At 46.2% G+C, this 17,323-nt stretch overlaps 1 protein-coding gene across 1 annotated transcript; it reads left to right on the top strand.

Moving 5' to 3' along the window:
• The first annotated feature begins 413 nt into the window (after positions 1-413).
• On the top strand, positions 414-9,111 carry s1pr4 (sphingosine-1-phosphate receptor 4). The gene is made up of 2 exons (XM_033046948.1): positions 414-575; positions 7,240-9,111. Exon 2 carries the CDS (start codon positions 7,354-7,356, stop codon positions 8,452-8,454), a length of 1,101 nt encoding a protein of 366 aa, XP_032902839.1. The 5' UTR covers positions 414-575; positions 7,240-7,353; the 3' UTR covers positions 8,455-9,111.
• Positions 9,112-17,323: the final 8,212 nt, after the last annotated feature.

Below are 17,323 nucleotides of genomic sequence, written 5' to 3'. Positions count from 1 at the left end.
GCACAGGCCCAGTGCTGACAAACGCTCATCATAGGTTAACCAACTTATTCGTGGGATCATTCTTGTAAATTCTCTTGTTGTTAAAGTGTTGGCAGTGTTGCGCTCCCATAGTATTTCACCGGAGTCTCCGCCCAGCGTTTTGTGCTCAAGTCCCTGGAGGGGGATTCGAATTAGTTTGGTGTTGGAGGTGAGAGATGTATCTGTAAGTGCAGATGATTTATCTCTAACGCATTGGATCACCACACTGTATGTTTGATGGTGTCTTGGAGAAATGGCTGCAGGGTAGAGATAGCAAGCCCTCTCTAGAGCCAGCCAGCAGCCAACAGATTAAGACAGGGGTACTCTCCAGCCATGAACCGTGCAGCTGCACAAAATTAGTAAGAAAATTCTTATCAGGGCGTTTGGTCTGTCATGTCTTCCTGGGTGGAGCAGAACTGATCACAATAAGTCGGCTTGCAACTTCTGTAATTTGCAGAGACCATGTGCACAGTCGGAGCAGCTGGGACGGGTGGCAGCTGCTGAAACATCGGCACCGGGCAAACAGCAGATCAAGTAATGCACGACACTCTGTCATGGTAAGTTCAGCCGTCCATAACACAGCCCTCGAAACATACGGGCAGGATTGTTGCTGTCTCAACTCTGTAGCATTTCACCAGTCAAGTAGAACGTGAGTTAAAGTGAACCATAGGTGGTAATCCAACTGTTCAGATTGATGGACACAGGTGCCATTGAGATTATGCCTGCATCCAATGCTGAAGGAAAAATTATTTAACGTGCATATTTATGTATTTATTAATGCTTTTAATATGTGTCTATATCTGCATATTGTCGTCATGATTATGGGTCTTTTGTAAACCTGCTTTTGGAAATACTGTGTGGAAATATATCAGGATGGAGAAACAGTGTTAAAAAGGAGAGGACTTGCTGTTCGAGAGGTTCTTATGCAAAATGCAGACACGTGAATGTACTTTACAGCCATTTCTAAGCATGTACCTGGTGCTGGAAATACACCGGGCATTTACCAAACCCCATGCACTCTAGTGTGATAGTGGCCAGATCAGCTGCTTTCAAGATTTGATTGAGATTATCATTGACCTGAGATAACATAGAAACATAGAAATTAGGTGCAGGAGTAGGCCATTCAATATGATCATGGCTGATCATCCAACTCAGTATCCCGTACCTGCCTTCTCTCCATACCCTCTGATCCCCTTAGCCACAAGCGCCACATCTAACTCCCTCTTAAATATAGCCAATGAACTGGCCTCGACTACCCTCTGTGGCAGAGAGTTCCAGAGATTCACCACTCTCTGTGTGAAAAAAGTTCTTCTCATCTCGGTTTTAAAGGATTTCCCCCTTATCCTTAAGCTGTGACCCCTTGTCCTGGACTTCCCCAACATCAGGAGCAATCTTCCTGCATCTAGCCTGTCCAACCCCTTAAGAATTTTGTAAGTTTCTATAAGATCCCCTCTCAATCTCCTAAATTCTAGAGAGTATAAACCAAGTCTATCCAGTCTTTCTTCATAAGACAGTCCTGACATCCCAGGAATCAGTCTGGTGAACCTTCTCTGCACTCCCTCTATGGCAATAATGTCCTTCCTCAGATTTGGAGACCAAAACTGTACGCAATACTCCAGGTGTGGTCTCACCAAGACCCTGTACAACTGCAGTAGAACCTCCCTGCTCCTATACTCAAATCCTTTTGCTATGAAAGCTAACATACCATTCGCTTTCTTCACTGCCTGCTGCACCTGCATGCCTACTTTCAATGACTGGTGTACCATGACACCCAGGTCTCGCTGCATCTCCCCTTTTCCTAGTCGGCCACCATTTAGATAATAGTCTGCTTTCCTTTTTTTGCTACCAAAATGGATAACCTCACATTTATCCACATTATACTGCATCTGCCAAACATTTGCCCACTCACCCAGCCTATCCAAGTCACCTTGCAGTCTCCTAGCATCCTCCTCACAGCTAACACTGCCCCCCAGCTTAGTGTCATCCGCAAACTTGGAGATATTGCCTTCAATTCCCTCATCCAGATCATTAATATATATTGTAAATAGCTGGGGTCCCAGCACTGAACCTTGCGGTACCCCACTAGTCACTGCCTGCCATGGTGAAAAGGACCTGTTTACTCCTACTCTTTGCTTCCTGTTTGTCAGCCAGATACACCACATCCACTGGTTCTCCCCTATCCACGCTACTAGTTACATCCTCGAAAAATTCTATAAGATTCGTCAGACATGATTTACCTTTTGTAAATCCATGCTGACTTTGTCCAATTATTTCACCACTTTCCAAATGTGCTGCTATCCCATCTTTAATAACTGACTCTAGCAGTTTCCCCACTACCGATGTTAGACTAACTGGTCTGTAATTCCCCGTTTTCTCTCTCCCTCCCTTCTTAAAAAGTGGTGTTAAGTTTGCTACCCGCCAATCCTCAGGAACTACTCCAGAATCTAAAGAGTTTTGAAAGATTATTACTAATGCATCCACTATTTCTGGAGCTACTTCCTTAAGTACTCTGGGATGCAGCCTATCTGGCCCTGGGGATTTATCGGCCTTTAATCCATTCAATTTACCCAACACCACTTCCCGGCTAACCTGGGATTTCACTCAATTCCTCCAACTCCTTTGACCCGCGGTCCCCTGCTATTTCCGGCAGATTATTTATGTCTTCCTTAGTGAAGACGGAACCAAAGTAGTTATTCAATTGGTCCGCCATATCCTTGTTCCCCATGATCAACTCACCTGTTTCTGACTGCAAGGGACCTACATTTGTTTTAACTAATCTCTTTCTTTTCACATATCTATAAAAACTTTTGCAGTCAGTTTTTATGTCCCCTGCCAGTTTTCTTTCATAATCTATTTTTCCTTTCCTAATTAAGCCCTTTGTCCTCCTCTGCTGGTCTCTGAATTTCTCCCAGTCCTCCGGTATGCTGCTTTTTCTGGCTAATTTGTACACATCATCCTTCGCTTTGATACTATCCCTGATTTCCCTTGTTATCCACGGATGCACTACCTTCCCTGATTTATTCTTTTGCCAAACTGGGATGAACAATTTTTGTAGTTCATCCATGCAGTCTTTAAATGTCTTCCATTGCATATCCACCGTCAACCCTTTTAGAATTAATTGCCAGTCAATCTTGGCCAATTCACGTCTCATACCCTCAAAGTTACCTTTCTTTAAGTTCAGAACCATTGTTTCTGAATTAACAATGTCACTCTCCATCCTAATGAAGAACTCAACCATATTATGGTCACTCTTGCCCAAGGGGGCACGTACAACAAGACTGCTAACTAACCCTTCCTCATTACTCAATACCCAGTCTAAAATAGCCTGCTCTCTCGTTGGTTCCTCTACATGTTGATTTAGATAACAATCCCGCATACATTCCAAGAAATCCTCTTCCTCAGCACCCCTGCCAATTTGATTCACCCAATCTATATGTAGATTGAAGTCACCCATTATAACTGTTTTGCCTTTGTCGCACGCATTTCTAATTTCCTGTTTGATACCATCTCCAACTTCACTACTACTATTAGGTGGCCTGTACACAACACCCACCAGCGTTTTCTGCCCCTTAGTGTTTCTCTGCTCTACTTCCAAAACACTGCCACATGGGTCTTTTACATCCATCTGAGAGTGCAGGCATTAGTTTATTGTCACGTGTACCGAGTGAGGTACAGTGAAAAGATTTGTTGTCGCGTTCTGTCCGCTCGGTGGAAAGACCACTACATGATTACAATCAAGCCGTCCCCAGTGCAGGAAAAATGTTCCCAATGTTGGGGCGAGTCCAGAACCAGGGGCGACAGTCTTAGAATAAAGGGCAGGTCATTTAAGACTGAGGTGAGAAAAATACTTTTTCACCCAGAGAGTTTTGAATTTATGGAATTCCCTGCCACAGAGGGCAGTGGAGGCCAAGTCACTGGATGGATTTAAGAGAGAGTTAGATAGAGCTCTAGGGGCTAGTGGAATCAAGGGATATGGGGAGAAGGCAGGCACGGGTTATTGATAGGGGAAGATCAGCATGATCACAATGAATGGCGGTGCTGGCTCGAAAGGCCGAATGTCCTCCTCCTGCACCTATTTTCTATGTTTCTATGTTCAGTGTACAGATACAGGACTGAGGGAATAATGTTTAGGGAAAGATACAGTCTAGTAAAGTCCATTTAAAGATAATTCAAGGATCTCCAATGAGATACAATTGATTGTAGGTCAGGACCGCTCCCTAGGATGGTCCAGTTAGAAACATAGAAACATAGGTGCCGAAGTAGGCCATTCGGCCCTTTGAGCCAGCACCGCCATTCAATATGATCATAGCTGATCATCTAAAATCAGTACCCTGTTCCCGCTTTTTCCACATATCCCTAGTTTCATTTAGCCCTAAGAGCTAAATCTAACTCTCTCTTGAAAACATCCAGTGAATTGGCCTCCACCACCTTCTGTGGCAGGGAATTCCACAGACTCACAACTCTTTGGGTGAAGAAGTTTTTCCTCATCTCAGTCCTAAATGGCCTGCCCTTTATTCTTAAACTGTGACCCTGGTTCTGCACTCCTCCAACATGGGGAACATTTTTCCTGCATCTAGCCTGTCCTATACTTTAAGAATTTTATGTTTCTATAAGATATCCTCTCATCCTTCTAAATTCTAGTGAATACAAGCCCAGTCGATCTATTCTTTCATCATATGTCAGCCCCGCCATCCCTGGAATTAACCTGGTGAACCTACGCTGCACTCCCTCAATAGCAATAATGTCCTTCCTCAAATTAGGAGACCAAAATTGCACACAATACTCCAGGTGCGGTCTCACCTGGTCTATGTACAACTGCAGAAGGACCTCCCTGCTCCTAAACTCAAATCCTCTCGCAATGAAGGCCAACATGCCATTAGCTTTCTTCACTGCCTGCTGTACCTGCATGCTTACTTTCAGTGACTGATGTACAAGCACACCCAGGTCTTGTTGCACCTCCCCTTTTCCGATTTCTGACATAATTCAGTCTGAAAAAGGGTCTCGACCAGAACCATCTGCTTCTATGACATGAACTTATGAAATCAGCCAGATCTATTGCTCCCTCACCAATTGTAGGAGCTGCTTCATCAGATCACTCTGTTGTTTTGGCTTGTGGGACCCTACTGTGACACATTTCCCTAAAGTACCACATTGGTATAGGCATATATATATACATGAGTACTGAAACGCACTGACACACTTTGCTATCTAGTCAAATTATGCCCTCCATGAGTATAATGAAGCTTTACACAAGTACAACAGGTAGTGCAAAGAGAACATAACACCAGAATGCAGAATGCAGTGTTATGGCGTTACATTTGCACAGAAAGTGTAGGTTAAAAAAAAGGTGCTAGAGCCGCAATGAGGTTGTTTGGGAGATCGGGATTATACCCTTAGCAAATGAGAGGTCCGTTCAGTAGCCTGATAACAGCGGGGAAGAAGCTGTTCCTGAATCTGATGGCACGTGATTTCAAGCCTTCCTCTGTCTTTTCATCACAAAAAGCAACCATTATATTAGGTGCGAGTGTTGGGGAAGACAACACAATGGTGCAGCAGGAGAGTTGCTGCCTCAGCGCCAGAGACCCGGCTTTGATCCTGACCACTGTCTGTACGGAGTTTGCATGTTCTCCCTGCGACTGTGTGGGTTTTCTCCGGGTGCTCCGGTTTCTTCCCACACTCCAAAGACATACAGGTTTGTAGGTTAATTGGCCTCTGGAGTGAGTAGGACAAAACTAGTGTATCAGTGATCGCTGGTCAGCGTGGACTTGATGGGCTGAAGGGCCTGTTTCCACACTGTATCTTGAAAAAACCCAATGAAAATACTCCAAAGATGTACAGGTTTGCAGGCTAATTGGCTTGATATAATTGTAAATTATCCCTAGTGTGTGTAGGTTGGCGTTAGTGCGCGGGAGGGATTGCGGGTCGGCATGGACTCGGTGGGCCGAAGGGCCTGTTTCCGCACTGTATCTCTAAACTGAACTAAACTACTGTGTTAATGCAAGCTCTTTTGCTTTAGCAGATGGACAATGAAAACCCTTGCAATGTAATGCAAGGTGAAGGAAAGTATTGGGAACAGAGAGAGAAGTTCCCTTCCCTTGGTCTGATTTCTAATGAGCAGACAAAGATGCATAGATGGGAGAGGTTTGTCTTCCTCTGACACAGGGCGTACAGTAAACATCCCCGTGCAAGGAGTGTAGAGGCTACATGTCAGGTGACCGTAGCAAGTGTAGCAAGTTACAGCTGACTGGAGAAGAGGAAGTTGGCTTGTGCAATGAAACCTTTGACTGATTCTATTCCCAGTCTGCCGGTCACAACTACATCACATACAATGTTTTGGCAGCCACTTGTTTTTTGCGAGAACTCGCTGCTGAACTAAAACTTTGGCAGGCTGTTCTCCAGCAGTTGCAACACTTCTTTTACTTGGCAGCTCTCAGACGGAACAGTATCAGGCTGTGGAAATCTTACCCCTCGACGCGCAGCAGTTGGTGTCATTTAGTGACCCACCCACCCACGCTGGTGCGGAAGATGGTGGGTTTAAACCTCTTTTCAAAATGTCTTAAAGCTCCACCTTTGACCACACGCTTGGCCAGCTGATATCTCCTTATTTGACTCGCTTGGCCCGAAAAGTCACCTATTCCTTTTCTCCAGAGGAACCCTGACCCACAGGGTTACTCCAACATTTTGTGTCTATCTTCGGTATAAAGCAACACCTGCAGTTCCTTCCTACCTGTTTTCAAGACATCATAGTCCCACAGCAGAATGACACAGAGGGTTTCGAGTCCAGTCCCAGCGCGGGGTAACAATAGGTTTGACTTTCTCTATATACAGCTTAGATTATCGACGAGGCTTGGCTATAATGTTCCCATTGTTGGGCGAGTCCAGAACCAGGGGCCACAGTCTTAGAATAAAGAGGAGGCCATTTAAGACTGTGGTGAGAAAAAAACCTTTTCACCCAGAGAGTTGTGAGTTTGTGGAATTCCCTGCCACAGAGGGCAGTGGAGGCCAAGTCACTGGATGGATTTTAGAGAGAGTTAGATAGAGTTCTAGGGGCTAGTGGAATCAAGGGATATGGGGAGAAAGCAGGCAAGGGTTATTGATTGGGGACGATCAGCCATGATCACAATGAATGGCGGGCAGTGCTGTCTCGAAGGGCCGAATGGCCTCCTCCTGCACCTATTTTCTATGTTTCTATGTTTCTAATATCCTTCATTTTGCTCCCAGATCCTTCGAGGTTTGACGCTCTGTTGAAGTCATCGGTTGGCGTCAAAGAACCCAAAGCCCTATCGATATTCGCGGGCGATCGTTGGGCCCCCAGAGTCCACGTTCCTCAACAACATGAATATCAGCGAGTGCCTGGCGTCCTTTGCGAGGCAGGAGTCGAGCATCATTCTGCTCCATTACAACCACACGGGGAAACTGGAGAACAGGCGACCGCCCGGCGAGGGCATGGGACTCATCAGGATCATCTTCATCGTGGTCAGTTGCGTGGTGGTGGTGGAGAACCTGCTGGTCTTCATCGCCATCCTGCACAACAGTCGCTTCAGGAGCTGGGTGTACTACTGCATCGCCAACATCACCCTGTGCGACCTGTTGACCGGCAGTGCCTACATCATCAACCTGTGCCTGTCGGGGGAGCAGACCTTCCATATCTCGCCCACCATCTGGTTCCTCAGAGAGGGGGTCCTGTTCTTTGCCCTGGCCGCCTCCACCTTCAGCCTGCTCATCACGGCCATGGAGAGATACGCTACCATGGTCAACCCCTTCCCCTACGCGTCGGCCAACAAAACCTACCGGGTGTACTGCCTGATTGGGCTGTGCTGGCTGCTGGCTTCCCTGATAGGGCTTCTCCCACTCCTTGGCTGGAACTGCATCTGTAACTTGGAAGAGTGCTCCACTCTGCTCCCCCTCTACTCCAAGAGCTACATCCTCTTCTGCGTGGTGATGTTCAGCATCATCATCATTGGGATCGTGGCGCTATACAGCGGCATCTACCACTTGGTCAAGACCAGCGCCAAGTCGGCGTCGAGCAGCAAGAGTCGCCTGAAGTCGGTCCGGCTGCTCAAGACTGTCTTCATGATCGTGGCCGCCTTCGTGGTCTGCTGGAGCCCCCTGTTCGTGCTGCTCCTCCTGGATGTCTACTGCAACTCGTCGGTCTGCGTCAGGCTGCACGCCATGGAGTGGACCATCACCCTGGCCGTGGTCAACTCGGCCATCAACCCCGTCATCTACTCCTTGGGCAGCGAGGACGTGCGCAAGGCCATCCTCAGGATCCTGTGCTTCTGCTTCATCAAAGCCGGCACCCCCTTGCCCTTCCTGAGCCGCAGCGAGTCCGTCCTCAGCGGCTCCACCGACAGCTCCTACAGGATGAGGGAGAGCTTCCGAAACTCAAAGCTGCTGAGTCCCAAGAAGACCTTGCCCAAGTCAGAAGGGATCTGAGTTCTCAACGCTGGAAGATGCCCAGGAATTCCGCTCTCTATAGTCTCATCTCTATGGCAGCAAAACTCGGTTGGAGGAACCCCCGAGCCTATCGCAATTAGCCGTGTCTCAGGCACACCAAATGCTGGAGTCAATCAGTGGGTCAGGCAGCATCTCTGGAGGACATGGATAGGGGGTGTTTTGGCTCATGACCCTTCTTCAGACTGATCATAGTGGGAACCGCATTTCCTATACTGGGCCAGTAGCTTAGAAATCAACAGTATAAACATTGAATTCTCCAATTTTAGCTAAACTAACCAACAACCTTCCGTCATCTCTGCACCACATCAGGATTTGCACCCATTTCTCCCACTCTCCTGCCTCCCCATTCTCCTCCCCTCCCTCTCCACTCCCCCCCCTCCCCCACCCATCCCCGTCTCCTCCCACCAACATCTTTTCCCCTGGCCTCACATGTCACGTCTCTCCTCTCCTTATCTCTCACCCCTTTTGTCTCCTTTTCATATCTGACCTTTGTCCGCCCATCTGCCGATCAACCAACCTTCACTTGGATCCACCCATCCCTTGTGTCGGAAGGCACTGCAGATACTGGCTTACACGAAAGATAGCTTTTTGTGTCTATCTTCCACCCATCACTTGCCAGGTATTGTACCGCCCCTATCTCTCTTCCAACTTTCTCACTCCCCCACTCCCCCCAACCCCCCTCGACTAAAACCAGTCTGAAGATGGGTCCCGATCTGAAACGTGGCCAGTCCATGTCCTCCAGAGATGCTGCCTGATCCTATGAGTTACAGTCCAGTGCAGTATTGAAGGAGCGCCGCCCACGGAAAGGAGTCACCTTTCTTTCATGTCAGGCATGGGACAAGAGGCATGTTGCTCCTTTGGGGAAAGGATATGGAAATGTTGCCTGATGATACTACTGTGAAGTGTTTTGAGACTTTTTTGCTAGCTATATTTTCACGATTGGAAGAATCCAGGGCAATTCTCTCAGTAAACGAATGGAACAGCAGATGCTGGAATCTGAAACGAAAAAGCAGTGAATTCTGGAAGAACTCAGTCGGTTCTCTGCATCAAAGGAAAGCGAAATGGCTGATCATCCAAAATCAGCACCACATCCCTGCTTTCTCCCCATATCCCTTGATTCCGTTAGCCCTAAGAGTTCTATCTAACGCTCTCTTGAAAACATCCAGTGAATTGGCCTCCACTGCCTTCTGTGACAGAGAATTCAACAGATTCACAACTCTCTGGGTGTAAACATTTTTCCTCATCTCAGTCCTAAATGGCCTACCCCTTATTCTTAAACTGTGACCCCTGGTTCTGGACTCCTCCAACATCGGGAACATGCTTTCCTGTCTATCCAAGAGATGTTGCCTGACCCATTGAGTTACTCCAACCCTTTGTGTTCTACCCAAGGTTCCAGCACCTGCAGTTCCCCATGCCTTGGTCTGTTAATCTCGCTGTTTTACACAATTCTGCTGCGTGGAAATGAACCTCATTTTTATTTCTCAGCATGACAGCAGCAAATCGACTTTATTGAACTGGACTGCTGGTGTTATGCCTTTGGTACCTCGAAATGGACTGCTATTGTACACCTTTGATATTTTTTAAACAAATGGATAGAATTCTATTTTCACTTAGTTTTTTCTCAAATTGTTGAACAATATTGCTTCCATAAACCAACATAAACCATAGTCAAACATCATCACTGGCCACGGCGCTCAATTGCATTGGAAAATCTTACATAAGCATTCAAGAAAATTGGCAGTGGATCAAGCCGTCAAGTTATAAGAATGCTCTTGTTTCTGTTTAAATAAAAATATATATCATGTTATATCAAACAGTATTGCACTTGAGACAAGAATGTACATTACAGACATTTTCTTTGTAACATAAGGACAATAAGAAACTATTTACTCTTGAAGCCTCCAGCATCATCCCTACCGATCGGTGGCTGAGCCATAACCCTTGATCCCCCAAAGGAATCCAATTGATTGGTGAATGGGAAGCTCGAACTGTTGAACAGTTTGCCTGCACTCTTCATCACTGCTACGGATGTTGCAATGTTGCTCTTCTTTCATCGTGTGTTTTGACATAAATGTATTACTGCACTTGGTAGAGAGTCAGTCATAGGAACAATGTTATCCAATGTACGGGTGTGAAGGGTTTATTGGGAGAAGGCAGGAGAATGGGGTTAGGAGGGAGAGATAGATTAGCCATGATTGAATGGGCCGAATGGCCTAATTCTTCTCCTATCACGTATGACAATAGGGAGACAGGCCCTTTGGCCCAACTCGTCCATGCCAACTAAGATGTCTTCCTGAGCAAGTCCCAGTTGCCCGCATTTTGCCCATATCCCTCTCAATCTTTTCTCCGAACCATTTACCTGTCCAGTTGTATTTTAAACATTGTAACCGTTCTGCAAATTTCTACCACTTCCTCACGCAGCTTATTACATTAACCTACCGAACACTGTGTGGAAAAATGTTAAGTTCCCCTTTAAATCTTTCCCCTCTCATTTGAAACCTATGCCCTCTAGTTTTAGACTCCCTTCTCCAGGAAAAAACTGTGACAGTCCATCGTTGGTCGAGAAAGTCGAGAAGCTCTTTCAAAACAAAAGGAAAGTTGCATTTATGATCATCAGAGGGAATTACTGGAGAACATATGCAAAAGAAAGTTTGGCATTAATGGCTAAATGCCTTCTTATGCTTCTGAGGAATGCCCTAATACCATGCAGTCTCTGGAGGGGGAAATGTGTCTTTGGTTGTCATCGCAAAACTGGTGTAAGATAGTTCGCAAGGAGTTGTAATCACTTTCCACACTGAATGCACAGAACTAGGGCAGGTGGATAGGATGGGTTTGGAGTGATATGGACCAAATGCTGGCAGGTGGGACTAGTGTAGCTGGGACATGTTGTCCAGTGTGGGCAAGTTGGGCCAAAGGGCCTGTTACCACACTGTATCACTCCATGACTCTATGAGGTGAATCCAAACCATGGCTGATACATGGAGATATGTTTTGCACCCACCCCAAAGCCACTTTCTTTTAAAGTAGGGTTCAGTAATTTCCTGGGATGGAAATATCAAATACTTGAGGGACATAGGTTTAAGGTGATGGGGGCAAAGTGGAACGGAGATGTGTGGAGCAAGTGTTCTTACACAAAGGGTGGTGAGTGCCTGGAATGTGCTGCCAATGGCAGTGATGGAGGCAAATATGATAATGGAATTTAAAAGGCTTTTGGATCGGCACATGTATATGGAGGGAATGGAGAGATATGGATTATGTGCAGGTAGATAAAGGTTGGTCTTTTCATCATGTGTGGCAGAGACATTGTGGGCTGAAGGGCCTGTTCCTGTGCTGTACTGTTCTATGTTCTATGGGTTGCTGTAATGGTTGAACCACCTATAAGCAACTTTAAACAGTTGGTCTTAACAGTAAACGATACATCAGTTACACTGGGATCTGGGAAAAGAGCACAAATCTATTTGCAATCCTATAAGCACTGTGTGTCTCCCATAAGCAGGGACTGGAGACCTGAGTTCAACACTCCCCAGGACAGAAATATGCTAACAATCAGGGAGAAATTGGCCAACTAGAGTGGGATGGTGGGTGTGCCACAGGGGGCAGGCCAAGGTGGGTGGGATGAGGTTTGTGTGGAACATAAACCTCCGTGGAGGTTAGTTGGGCTAACAGCAAATTCTACACAATGCTCTCTTATGTGTTAATTTAAAGGGCGTGGCTGCTATAAAATTATATTGGTGTCAGACTTAAGATTTTTTCCAAATTTGAGACGTACAAGATGAAGCGCCTGGAGGCTAGCCTATATATTTGTAAATGGGACAGATATTAAAATGTAAATCCTTAAATGATTTGTAGTAACAAGTGTGGAAATGGCACTAATGCATATCACTAGTAAACGTTGCTGAGTTAAAATCATAATGGCGCAGGTGATTTACTACCTCACAGCGCCAGGGTTCGATCCTGACTTTGGCTACTGTCTGTGTGGAGTTTGCATGATCTCCCTGTGACCACGTGGATTTTATCCGGTTGTCCGGTTTCCCACCCACATCCCAAAGACTTGCAGGTTTGCAAGCAGGGAAACATAGAAAATAGGTGCAGGGGGAGGCCATTCGGCCCTTCGAGCCAGCAACGCCATTCATTGTGATCATGGCTGATCATCCACAATCAGTAACCCGTGCCTGCCTTCTCCCCATATCCCTTGTTTCCGCTAGCCCCAAGAGCTCTATCTAACTCTCTTTTAAATTCATCCAGTGAATTGACCTCCACTGCCTTCTGTGGCAGAGAGTTCCACAAGTTCACAACTCTCTGGGTGTAGGTTGATTGGCTTCTGTGAATTACCTCTAGTGTGTAGGGAGCGGATGAGAAAGTGGGACATCATAGAGCTAGTGCGAACCGGTGATCCATAGTCAGGATGGACGCGGTGGGCCGAAGGGCCTGTTTCCATGCTGGATCTTCCAAAACAAAATCCATTTTGGCAGAACTAGGGAAGCAAGTCTGCCTTAGCAGTTCAAGGCAGCAGCATTTCATCATCGGAAACTGTGAATAGGCTATGAAATACCAGCCTACTGCATCCAGAGAGTGAACCATTTTCAAAATACCACTCCCATAAGATTTTACTATTTCCAAATTGACCCCCCACCCAAGGATGTGCTAATATGATTGCGTACACAGTTGCAGTATCTCAGCCGGGTGCAGTTCAAGCCTCTATTTATTGTATAGCCACACAACTTAATATAACTCGACACTGTTGTGACATTTCCCCCATAAAGAGTTTCACACATGTGCTCGAGCTATCCCTTGTGATATGAACTGGGTGGATGAGTTGTTGATGGTCTCTGAAATGGTGCTTGTGTCTTAAAGGATTACGACCAAGTATCTCTGGAATGTATTTCTTCAGCGTATAAAATTATTGCACAACAAAGTTGTTTTAAACCATTTCTTACTGCATTACAATTGTCATCTACGTTGTAAATATTTTTGAATTTAATAAAAAAAACCCTATTGTGTAATTCACCTCGCCTCGTATGAGTCACTGCAGTCGCTGCGTGTAGTTCTAGGGTTTTGTTGACAATCACATGTGATCAGAATATGTTGGATTTCAGAGCAAAAAGGATAGTCCAATATGAGGAGGAACTGCAGATACGGATTCTCGCCAAAGGTAGCTTTTAGTGTCTATCTTCCACCCATCACTTGCCAGGTTTTGTACCGCCCCCTACCTCTCTTCCACCTTTCTTCCCTCCCCCCATCTACTAAACCCAGTCTGAAGAAGGGTCCCAAACCAAAATATCCCCAATCCATGTCCTCCAGAGATGCTGCCTGACCCGCTGAGTTCCTCCAGCTCTTTGCTCTCTGGATACTTCCAAGAGAGAGCTAGATTAGGCTCTTAAAGATAGCGGAGTCAGGGGACATGGAGGGTAGGCAGGAACGGGGTACTGATTGGGGATGATCAGCCATGATCACATTGAATGGCGGTGCTGGCTCGAAGGGCCGAATGGCCCACTCCTGCACCTATTGTGTATTGACTATTAATGAGGAATATTTGCTTAACACTTGCTATTGGTCTCATGGATGGATGTGCTAATGGCGGGAGAGTGTGGGGGCAATCGTGATCAAGTAATGAGACCTCCCTAGATGCCTCTAGCAGTTTCATCGACTCCAGATCACTGTTTCATCAGGACACACCTTTCAGAAGCGGAGAAGAACACAAAATGCTGGAGTAATGTAGCATCTCTGGCGGACATGGAGAGGCAACGTCGTTTTGGGTCGAGATCTTCTTTCTGCACTTCAGAAGCAGAGATTGGCCCAAGCCTTCAGAGATTTGCCTCCAAAATCTTGCAACAGCTTTTACCGCAGTGCATCATGGACAATGCAGCTCACCCCCTCCATGACACACTGGTCAACCTGAGGAGCAGACTGGCTCTACCAAGATGCAGAACAGAACTTCACAGGAGATCCGTCTTCCCTGTGGCTATCAGACTGTACAACTCCTCCCCCTTCTGTCATGGGGTAGACTAATGCCCCTGTCCCACTTAGGAAACCTGAACAGAAACCTCTGGAGACTTTGCGCCCCACCCTAGGTTTCCGTGCGGTTCCCGGAGGTTGCAGGTAGTGGAAGCAGGTAGGGAGACTGACAAAAACCTCCGGGAACCGCACGGAAACCTTGGGTGGGGTGCAAAGTCTCCAGAGGTTTCCGTTCAGGTTTCCTAAGTGGGACAGGGGCATTACCCCCTTCCCCCCAACCCCACCACCACCCCCCCCTCCCCATCCCAATCATTGCACATCCCCAATCCTTTCCACTCGTCACTTTAATTTCATGTATTTTGTGATTTTATGACTGTTGGCAGATCAATTTCCCTCCTGGGATAAATAAAGTTCTATCGTATCGTGTCATGCAATGATTCCCATCAACTTGAATTGCTTTCCTCTTAAGATTTCCCCCTCATTCTCTGTAATGACCAGAGACGACCAGCAGAGGGACCTTATCTCAGCCCTGGAGCTCATGGCTGCTTGGAGCTTTATTCAGTTTGTTATCCTTTAATTGTTTAAAAAAATAACGTCCTTATTCTCCCTTTCCCGAAGCCCTGGCTCATTTTGGAGTACAGTTACATGTTACCCGAATGACTCTTCTTCACATACAAGACTTAACAGTAACTCAGCGGTTCAGGCAGCATCGCTGGAGAAAAGGAATATGTGACTTTTCGGGTCGTGACCCGTCTTCACACTTCTCGACCCGAAACATGGGGATGGGAGATTGCAACCTTCACGTGGTCCACCCTGTTTCGACGAATGCAATCAACCCGACATGCACAAACAAATAGATCAATATGAACAAGTTGTCCAACAACCTTAGGCTGTGCACGCCATACGCAAGAGGAAGAAGACCCGAAACATCACCCATTCCTTCTCTCCAGAGATGCTGCCTGAGTTACTCCAGCATTTTGTGTCTATCCTCAGTGTAAACCAGCATCTGCACTTCCTTCCGAAACATTTTTGTCTTCTTCACCGTTTCCAAACCCTTGCTAATTGCAGAAACAAAATGCCGCATTTAAGCCACTTCAAGAACGCAAAGCAATTCTTTGGCAGGAAGAGGTGTTCTGTTGAAACAGGGGTCCTTTTGTTCACCTGTCGCCCCCCCCCCCCACACCCCCCACAGGCATCGTTAGACCCGACTCCAGTTCCTGCTGAACTGAGCCAGTACTTCACAAACTCACTGTCATCAGCTCAGTAGGCACAGGAGATCATGGCCTGTATCAATGACATCGCCTCACCACTGTCACTGAGATCTGGTCCACTCCGTAGATCTCCCTGAAGCATTACCAGCATCTGGACAGTATCCCTGGCGGTGCCTCAAAGTGAGACCATTCAGCCCCTCTAGTCCAGTGCTGCCTGATTTGAAAACCCACACCTAGCACTTTTAACGTCCATCATATGTATCCAGGTGATGCTCTATCTCCTCACAGCTAACCAATTTCCTTCCATCTCAACTGGAAGCTATGAACCAATATCAATCCCCCATCGGCTTCGAGGTTAGCAAAGTGATCAAAATGAATTTTAAGTATGGATGATCTGCCATGATCACATTGAATGGCGATGCAGGCTCGAAGGGCTGAATGGCCTTCTCCTGCACCTATTGTCTATTGTCTATTGTCCATAAGTAAGTGCCTTTGACCATTTTGTGACATTCGCCTTGCATGGCTCCACATCATATCCAGGGAAGATGAATTTACAGTTCCCTACAGGATAGGGATAATCATAACAACAGCTAATCACGATCCCTATATGATAACAGCCGTTATCAGGCAACTGAATCATCCTACCACAACCAGAGAGTAGTGCTGAACTACCATCTACTTCTTTGATGACCCTCGGACTATCTTGATCGGACATTGCTGGCTTTACCTTGCATTAAACGTTATTCCCTTATCATGTAGATGGATCGATTGTAATCATGTATTGTCTTTCTGCTGACTAATTGGCATGCAACAAAAGCTTATCACTGTACCTTGGTACACGTGACAATAAAACTAACTTACTGACTGACAAATGCAGGCAGGTGGGACTAGTGTCGATGGGGCATCTTGGTCGACATGGGCGAGATGGGCCGAAGGGCCTGTGTCCATGTCATAGGGCTCTATACTCCCCAAAGCTGATTGTTTGATAACCCTAAATCTATGCATCAAAGCTGATTATAACAATAATTTGAATACTGCTTTAATATTCCAAGTGTCCTAAAGCGTTTCACAAGAACATCATCAAACGTATACTGTGCCCTCTTTCATGGAGAAATTGGTTGCATCTTAGGAGAATACTAGAACAGAGGTGTCATTTTGAAGTGTCATCTAAGATCAAGACAATGCTCAGTCTCTATAGAGTAATTAATTCACTCCAGTTTCACTTTGTCCCTTTCCTCATGGTCATGCAAGTCACTATCTCTCACATGTCCATGCAATTCCCTTTCGTAAGTCCCAACTCTTTACCAGTATAATGTTTTCAAAATGCCCCAGGTGAGATATCTTGCTACGTTTAAGGCGCATTGCGAATAGCAGTCGTTCGTTGACAGGTCCTGCAACCAAAGAGACAGCTGGTGGGGGGGAGGAGAAAGGCTTTTTCTTCGGTGGAACTGAACTTAGCCACTGTGAACAGGATTTTAGACAAGGCTCTGCTCTCCAAATAGCTCAGTTCTGTGCCATTCTGAAGAGTGCATTCTTTGGAGCTCAGAGATGGAGGAGGAGGAAGAGGTATTTCTGCCTCGTGGAGTTGAAGGGGTCACCAACAATTCTTTTACCAAAAGACGCAAAAATCAGAATCAGATGCAAATATATCTTCATCTTTGTAACACTGTCAGCTCTGACAC

The sequence above is a fragment of the Amblyraja radiata genome, chromosome 29 (genome assembly GCF_010909765.2).
Source record: "Amblyraja radiata isolate CabotCenter1 chromosome 29, sAmbRad1.1.pri, whole genome shotgun sequence".
NCBI lineage: Eukaryota > Metazoa > Chordata > Chondrichthyes > Rajiformes > Rajidae > Amblyraja > Amblyraja radiata.
This window is presented reverse-complemented; position numbering and strand designations above follow the sequence as displayed.

What these genes read in the sequence shown, in the direction of transcription:
- s1pr4 (XM_033046948.1), top strand. Translation starts at nt 7,354, where the DNA reads ATGAATATCAGCGAGTGCCTGGCGTCCTTTGCGAGGCAGGAGTCGAGC.